Source organism: Myripristis murdjan, chromosome 18, assembly GCF_902150065.1.
Source record: "Myripristis murdjan chromosome 18, fMyrMur1.1, whole genome shotgun sequence".
Lineage (NCBI taxonomy): Eukaryota > Metazoa > Chordata > Actinopteri > Holocentriformes > Holocentridae > Myripristis > Myripristis murdjan.
This window is the reverse complement of record NC_043997.1, coordinates 2884887-2893657: the sequence shown is the minus strand read 5'-3', so window position 1 is coordinate 2893657 and position 8771 is coordinate 2884887. Positions and strand designations below refer to the sequence as shown.

The 8771-nt window shown below is 42.6% G+C and overlaps 2 protein-coding genes across 2 annotated transcripts; both read right to left on the bottom strand.

Annotated features, from left to right (window-relative positions):
* Window positions 1–265: 265 nt before the first annotated feature.
* Window positions 266–2247, bottom strand: LOC115376642 (tripartite motif-containing protein 16-like). Its single transcript, XM_030076363.1, has one exon. The coding sequence runs from the start codon at window positions 2142–2144 to the stop codon at window positions 477–479; it is 1668 nt and encodes a 555-aa protein (XP_029932223.1). The 5' UTR covers window positions 2145–2247; the 3' UTR covers window positions 266–476.
* Window positions 2248–5755: 3508 nt separating this feature from the next.
* Window positions 5756–7675, bottom strand: LOC115376643 (tripartite motif-containing protein 16-like). The gene has a single exon (XM_030076364.1). It carries the CDS (start codon window positions 7448–7450, stop codon window positions 5783–5785), a length of 1668 nt encoding a protein of 555 aa, XP_029932224.1. The 5' UTR covers window positions 7451–7675; the 3' UTR covers window positions 5756–5782.
* Between the last annotated feature and the right edge of the window lie 1096 nt (window positions 7676–8771).

The following is an 8771-nucleotide window of genomic DNA, read 5'->3' as shown; positions in this document are numbered from 1 at the left end:
AATACGATGCCGCTTTCGCAAAAAAGAAACTATTAGTAAAGGACACTGCTGTCCCCACATCGTCTGGACCAACTTTAACTCCACCATGACAATCATACAAAATATAGATCTATATAAGACAATAATTCCAGTTTACCGTTGAGCACCATTGAGCAGCATAGGTTTCAGTTACTTGCCTTTGATTGGCCCAACCACATGTAACTCAGAAAACAGTCAGCCAGTCAGTGGAGAGATGCTGATTCTCTCTTCTGATTGGCTAAACAAACCGTGCTGCCAGAGCTCCAGGAGAAAGGCAAGAGAGAGGAGCTGTAAAACTATATTTAGCGGACCACAGGTACTCAAAACCAATACATCTTGCAGGGATATCAATAGTTCAAATAAAACCCTGGAAAAGTGCACTGCATGGGGCCTTTAAAAAAAATAAGAAAGAAAAATAGAAAGAGATTCTCACACATCGCTGCTTTCATAATTTCTGTCTACTTGAGTTCAGAAAACTCTGCAGAGGATCCAGACAAATGAAAATGAATCCCAGCGTGGAGCGGCTGAGTGAATGTGGTCAGGATTCTGCGGAGGAGAGTCATAGTTTCAGAGACGCTGTAGAAGGACAGAACACCTGCTCTGTGATCCAGGTACACTCCCACTCTGGAGGACACAGGATTTAACACAGGAGTTTCCTCACTGTTATGTCTGAATTGATAACCGTTGAATGAACTCTTTAAAGTCCAAGATTTGTCATTGAGTCCAAATTCACTTTCACTCCCTTTTCTGCTCACATCCTGATATGCAACTGCTATTGAAACTCCCCACCTGCTCCACTCCACCTCCCAGTAACAACGTCCAGGCAGACTCTCTCTGCTCAGGACCTGACAGCAGTCAGTGAATCTGTCTGGGTGATCAGGATAAGACTGCTCTTTTGATGTTATTTTTACTTTTCTGTTCCTCTTAGACAATGCCAGGTGGTTGTTTGCTGTGTTTTTATCCAGTGTGATTTGATGTGAATACCGTAAGAACTCTGCTCTGGTTTTGGGTTCAGGTTGTGACTGTAAAACATCCGGTTCAGTCACTTTCAGTAAGATCTTAGTCCATTCCTCACTAAGAACGCCCTGCAGTTTATTTCTGAACTCTGTCAAAGCTGCAGTCACATCCTGAAAGCGCCGCAGAGGACGGATATCGGTACTGGGAAAATGTGTAGATCCAATGAGACGTGACAGTGAGGGGTAACTGTGCAGGAAATGTGTGTGATCCTCTGTGTGTGAGAGCTGCTCCAGCTCAGCATCTTTCCTCCTCAGCTCAGCGATCTTCTGCTTCAGCTTCTCCTCTAGTTCTTTTGCCGGACTCACTTCAGCTTCCTGCTGCGATCTGATCTGCTGCTTCACATCAGACCTTCTTTTCTCAAGCAGACAGAGCAGCTCGCTGAAGATCTTCTCGCTGTTCTCCACTGCTCCATCAGCAGAGCAATTGATGGCCTCCACCTCCTGCTGAAGCACCTTCAAGTCTTTCTCTCTGACCTGGATTCTCTGCTGGATTGTTTTGCGGCTCTCCCCAAGCCCTTTCTGCCTCTCAGTTCTTTCTACTGCAACTGAGACTGTCTTGTGGCCTTTGTGTTCCTCCATGGAGCAGAGATAACAGATGCACTGCTGATCAGTGCGGCAGAAGATCTTCATCACCTCGCCATGACGAGAGCAGAGCTTATCCTTCAGGTTCTTGGAAGGGTCAACCAGCTTGTGGTTTTCAAAGGCAGGAGATTCATAGTGAGGCTGGAGGTGCTGCTGGCAGTAAGAGACCAGACACATCAGACAGGACTTGAGCGCTTTCAGCTTTCTCCCAGTGCAGACATCACAGGCCACATCTCCAGGTCCAGCATAGCAGCCATCAGGCGGAGCAGCTTGGAGTCCCGTCTTCTTCAGCTCCTCCACTAACTCTGCTAACATGGTGTTTTTCACCAGGACAGGCCTTGGGATGAAGGTCTGTCTGCACTGTGGGCAGCTGTAGATTCTCCTCTGGTCGTCTCCATCCCAGCAGCTTTGAATACAGCTCATGCAGTAGCTGTGACCACAGGGAACAGTCACCGGATCCTTCAGTAGATCCAGACAGATGGAACAGGAGATTCTGGACGGGTCCAGCTGAGTTCCTCGCTGTGCCATGCCAGCTCTCAGTGACAGTGAAGGTCTGAAAGTTTGACTTCCCCTCAGCAGATAAAAGTTTAACTCTGATCCAAACCAAACCTCTTCTTCTATTTCTTCCTGTTCGTTTGCTGATCTGCAGTGAACAGGCTTGTCATCTCTCTCTGCACAGAGTGCTGTTTACACCGGTCTTTAATCTGATAGAAATGTTAGAGGTGGAGGAATAAGGAACTACCTGCACAAGTGATTGGCTGTTTGATAGCAGGTGGGTGGTGAGGGGGTGTCAGGCTTTTCTTCATTCCAGACAGAGGAGCGGTTTCAAGGAAACAGGGTCTGTTTAGCTCTGATTTACAACATGAAGTTAAAATTATGACAAATAATGTTGTTTATATAACACCGAAACAAGAGAACACAGAGGATAGGATGAGGGAACCACTAGGCGAAGGAACAGAACAATCAGGGATAATCACACAGTCTCAGGGCAGGGAAAACCAACTGGGTAACAAGACACACTGATGAGAGAGACACAGCAGGGCAACATAACAGGTAAACATGAGGGACACACAGAGCAGGAACAGCACTGAAATAAAGGCCATAGACAGAGTCCGGGAGAACATAAGAGAAAAAGAGTTCAAAAAGAGTCCAAAAACAAGAGTCTTTCTACGTTTTAGGGAAGTTTTATGGATAGAAAGCTTCAATATAAATGGAGAACTGAATAAGGATAAACAAGGAATGCTGGCTGAGCTGAGTAAAACTAAAAATATTGACTTGTTCATTTTTACAGGGGACAGCTCAGTAGCTCAGTAGACAATGAGGTAAAGTGGGGAATGAGTTGGACTTCCCAGAATATTTTTAGCCATAGTTCCAACCTTAGTGCAGGTGGCGGTATACTCTTCCCACTGCACCTCCATTTGTCAAATATTTTGGCATGTAAAGTAGAGCAGGGCAGAATCCCAATAGTTGAGGCAACAATCGAAGATATGCCCTTTGCGTTCATAAATGTGTATGCTTATAATTCTGGCACTGTTCATTTAACATAGCAGTTGCACTGGCACTTATCATTTGATTTATCGAAATCAAACTCATAACAGGTTTCCAGTTGTCAGATCTCCTCTGACGTCTGGAGGGTATGGAGGCTTGGAAATAAGGATTTGAAAACTTATCAGTTCAACTGCTCTATACAGACACTGAGTGTACGATCATGGGTATGGGCCATCATTGATATATTGAATCTTCAAGAAGTGGACATTGGCCTTCTTTCTTTAGACAAAGAGGGCTTTTGATAGACTTGATCATGGGTATTTGCTTAAAACACTTGCAGGTTTTGGTTTTGGAGAAAACTTTATTTCATGGATCAAGTTGTTGTTGGAGCCAGTGTTCTATCAAAGGTGTGTGGTGGACTCTGCCGACCAGTCTCTGATCAAAGAGGCACCAGGCAGAGTTGTCCCTTACCTGGGATGCTGTATCATCTGGCCATCGAGCCTCTTTTAAATCAGCTCAGGCAGGGTCTCTCAGAGCAAATCTTTTCAGAAAACAATGTTGATTCTGTCCACTTGTCAGCATATACTGATGATGTCACGATTTTCATAACAAATCAAAATGATGTGAAAATTCTTGAGCAGAAGTTGGTGTTACATGAACAAGCTGCTTCCACAAAAGTCAGTTGGTCAAAATCTGAGGGATTATTATTGGGGGAGTGGGACAATAAAGAGAAGCCAACATTACCACCTTTCTGAGTAAAAAAAAAAAAAAAAAACTTGGAGGGTTTAATTGAAAAGGTCATTGCTCGATTGTCTCTGGACTTGGATTCAGCCCCAGTTGTCCTTCAGGGGGATGCAGCCAGACCCTCTACCAGGGCTTTGGCACTAAGCTGAGTTTCCTCAGAGCGAGGCAGAGTGATGGATGGGACAAATCTTGTGACATTTTGGATCTTTCTCCCTGTTTGTGTTGAATCAAGAAAGAGTGTCATACCTTGTGGCTTTGAAAATGAAGGGCACAGTGACATCTGGTGGACTGAGGAAAGAACTGCAGACCAGGACTGTGTTGTACTGTAAGGGCATGTTTGTCTACAGGCTTCCAGCTGTCAATCATTTTCCCACAGCCAGTAATAATATCAGGTGAACTACACTCTCCATTAGAGGGGGCTGTTGTGAAACATTTCAGTCAACAAAATGTGTCCTACCTCTACCTCTACCTTTTTCCCAGCAGCAGCAGCAGAAGCCTCAGCAACAGAACCTAGCTCCTGGCAGGAGTTTGGAGATTTGGGTCAGTTTAGTGTGAAATATTCATTCAGCAGTGAGATACCAAACATTTAATTTTGAATGTGAGGAAAACCACAGTACTGAAATCCGATCCTACAGGTCAGTGAAGGATCACAGGCCAGACAATCTGACGAATCAGGTGTTTTCATACAAAAACCCTGGAGTTCATATGGGCCGACACTCAGACTTAGTTCCAGGTGTCTGAGCCATAAAATACCATCTGACCCGTCCCATCTGCTTTATTCTCAGTTTGGACGTTTACCCTCTGGCAGAGGAGATCACGGCTCCCCCTGCAGGTTGAATCACTTTAACCCTTTGTGTGCAGGCTGTTTTCTTTATTATCAATGACTCTTGAATCCATCGATACTGTAAACTTTATCTTTTTTTAATCTTTAATCTTTATTTTAGTAGTTTGGTGGATTATTTGGTAATTTTGTGGTAATCTAATTAAATAACAGTCATATATATAGTTTTCTTTCTTTCAGTCTTTTTCTTAGTTTTTTCACTAACTTCTCAGTAATTTCTTGCAAATTATATGGTAATTTTCAGAGTTTTTATTTTGCTAGTTTATTTTAGTGCTTGATAATGTTATGGTAATTGTGTACTATGTTCATGGTAATGATTTATTAATTTAACATTTGTTTTTTCTGTTTTTGAGAGTAATCAAGTGAATTTGCTCATGTTTAAAAGGACTCAAAGCTACTTTTGTAGAGAAGGCTTTATTTTATTTTTGAGTAATGAGCAGTAGGTCTTAGAATATGTTTTTCATCCAGGCTAACTTTACTGATGAAGTTGGTATAAAATATAAGTGAAATATTATAAAAAAAAAAAAAAAAAAAAAAAAAAAAAAAGCCACAGTTTGTTAAAAAAAAAAAAAAAAAAAAAAGATCAGAAAAAACACACAATTAACAGAAAATGAGCAAGCCTGGTCAGGGATTCTGGTTCAATCTTTACATCTATGGATTCACCTAATACAAATAAAACAATATCTATCTATCTATCTATCTATCTATCTATCTATCTATATATACATATGATATGTGTGTGTGTGTGTATGAATAAAAAAAACAATAAAAGAAAAACATTATAAAATAAAATAATATATATATATATATATATATATTTAAATTAACATTAATTAGAAGTAGAGGAAGAAATAATAGATATGGGAAAATTACCAGAAAAGTACTACAAAATTAGCAAATAAAAATGTAAATAAAACAAAAAAGACCAGAAAATTTGGATGAAAAACAAAAGCAGAGGTGACTTCTGGGAAATGTTGTGCAAGGACACCACAGTGATAAGCAACAAAGATGAAGACTAAACTTAATTTAAAAAAACAATAATAATAATAATAATAAACAGATTCTCACACATCGCTGTTTTCATAACTTCTGCCTACTTGAGTTCACAAAACTCTGCAGAGAATCCAGTCAAATGAAAATGAATCCCAGCGTGGAGCGGCTGAGTGAACGTGGTGTGGACTCTGTGGAGGAGAGTCATGGTTTCAGAGACGCTGTAGAAGGACAGAACACCTGCTCTGTGATCCAGGTACACTCCAATTCTGTAGGACACAGGACCCTGTATGAAAGTTTCCTCACTGTTATGGATGAATTTATAACTGTTTTTGTCACAGCGTAATCTCCAAGACTTGTCATTGTGTCCAAATCGACTTTCACTACCTGTTCTGCTCACATCCTGATATGTGACTGCTATTGAAGCCCCCCATCCCTTCCACTCCACCTCCCAGTAACAACATCCAGTCAGACTCTCTCTGCTCAGGACCTGACAGCAGTCAGTGAATCTGTCTGGGCAAGCCAGATATGATTGTTCTTTTGTTGTTACTGTTATTCTTCTGTTTCCCTCAGATAATGAAAGCCATGTATTTGCTGTGTTTGCATCCACTGTCAGTTGAGATGAATATTGTAAGAACTCATCTCTGGTTTTGGGTTGTGGCCGTGACAGTAAAACATCCGGTTCAGTCACTGTCCGTGAGATCTTAGTCCATTCCTCACTAAAAACTCCCCACAGTTTATTTCTGAGCTCTGTCAAAGCTGCAGTCACATCCTGAAAGTGCCACAGAGGACGGATATCGGTGCTGGGAAAGTCTGTAGATCCACTGAGACGTGACAGTGAGGGGTAACTGTGCAAGAAATGTGTGTGATCCTCTGTGTGTGAGAGGCGCTCCAGCTCAGCATCTTTCCTCCTCAGCTCAGCGATCTCCTGCTTCAACTTCTCCTCCAGTTCCTCAGCACAACTCACTTCGGCTTCCTGCTGTGATCTGATCTGCTGCTTCACATCAGACCTTCTTTTCTCAAGCAGATGGAGCAGCTCGCTGAAGATCTTCTCACTGTCCTCCACTGCTCCATCAGCAGAGCGATTGATGGCCTCCACCTCCTGCTGAAGCACCTTCACGTCTTTCTCTCTGTCCTGGATTCTCTGCTGGATTTTTTTGCGGCTCTTTCTGAGCCCTTTCTGCCTCTCACTTCTTTCTGCTGAAGCTGAGACTGTCTTGTGGCCTTTGTGTTCCTCCATGGAGCAGAGATAACAGATGCACTGCTGGTCAGTGCGGCAGAAGATCTTCATCATCTCGCCATGACGAGAGCAGAGGTTGTCCTTCAGGTTCTTGGAAGGGTCGACCAGCATGTGGTTTTCAAAGGCAGGAGATTCATAGTGAGGCTGGAGGTGCTGCTGACAGTAAGAGACCAGACACACCAGACAGGATTTGAGGGCTTTCAGCTTTCTCCCAGTGCAAACATCACAGACCACATCTCCAGGTCCAGCATAGCAGAGATCAGGAGGAGCAGCTTGGAGTCCCGTCTTCTCCAGCTCCTCCACTAACTCTGCTAACATGGTATTTTTCACCAGGACAGGCCTTGGGGTGAAGGTCTGTCTGCACTGTGGGCAGCTGTAGATTCTCCTCTGGTCCTCTCCATCCCAGTGGGATTTAATACAGCTCATGCAGTAGCTGTGACCACAGGGAAGAGCCACTGGATCCTTCAGTAGATCCAGACAGATGGAACAGCAGAATCTGGACGAGTCCAGCTGAGTTCCTCGCTGTGCCATGTCAGCTGAAGGTCTGAGAGTTTGACTTCCCCTCAGCAGATAAAAGTTGAGCTCTGATACGAATCAAACCTCTGTTTTTTTTCTCTTCCTGTTGCTTTGCTGATCTGCAGTGAATGGGCCAGTTATCAGTTTTCTCTCTCCACAGCGAGTTATTTATACCCGTCTTTAAACTGGTAGTTCCACGAAAGAGCGAGGAACAAGGAAATATCTGCAGATGTGATTGGCTGTTTGACAGCAGGTACGCGAGGGAGGGGTGATTGGGCTTTGCCTCAATCCTGGAAGAGGAGTAGTAGTTTAAAAAAAACAGAGTACATTTACTCTTCAATTACAACATGCAGCGAAGCTCATGACAAATACATTTTTACAGTTTTTACTCATAATACACAAGTGAAACACTGCAACCATGAGCAATCCATTTTTACTGAGGTATTGACTTTTAAATCTGAAGTGAATCGAAAAACTTGTGTTTCTCTGTGTCCCTCTTTCTCTCGCAAAAAATTTCAAATGTTCTTTATTGGTATGACAAATAGGCATTTATATTGCCCAAGCAGACCTCACATACAGGACCAGTACATACACATATGAAGAACCACAGCAAGTACAGATGGACAAAAACAAAATAAAACAAAAACAACAAAGTACAACAAAACAGTCATGATTATAATGCATGTAATTTAAATTTTTCTGATGTTTCGTGTAATCACAAACATGCAATCACACACAGGACAAGAAATCAGTACATAATATACCAAACATAAAACCCTCGACCCTCCATACCCCCCATCCCCTTATCCCTCACCTGTCGACCCTTCATCCCTCTGCACACGATTTACTGTTTGACAACGTGTGTGTGTGTGTGTGTGTGTGTGTGTGTGAGAGAGGCTTAGAAACAGGGCATGTTTACACTTTGGTTCATTCAATCACTTTTTTCTCACAATACACAACCAAAATTAACACTGCAACCATGAGCAAGCATTTTTACTGAGGTACTTTCAAAGCTGATGTGATGAGAAAAACTGGTCTCTCTCTCTCTCTCTCTCTCTCTCTCTCTCTCTCTCTCTCTCTCTCTCTTTCTCTCTCGCTCGCTCAGAGAAAAATCCCGAAATAACCCACCAACACTGGAATTACCCTTTAACCAGCGTCACTCATAAGGGCAACGAGCCAGTCAGAGGCAGACTATGCAGACAGGAATGCAGGCCCAGCTAATAATAACAATAATAATGATGATGATAACAGAATAATAATCTTTATTTATACCACCTTTGAAAACAGAGTGTGCAAAAACAGGAACGCAGATCAAGATGTGGCTACAAGAGGAAAA

Excerpts from the sequence above, each read along its gene's own strand:
- LOC115376642 (XM_030076363.1), bottom strand. The coding sequence starts at position 2,144 with ATGGCACAGCGAGGAACTCAGCTGGACCCGTCCAGAATCTCCTGTTCC.
- LOC115376643 (XM_030076364.1), bottom strand. The coding sequence starts at position 7,450 with ATGGCACAGCGAGGAACTCAGCTGGACTCGTCCAGATTCTGCTGTTCC.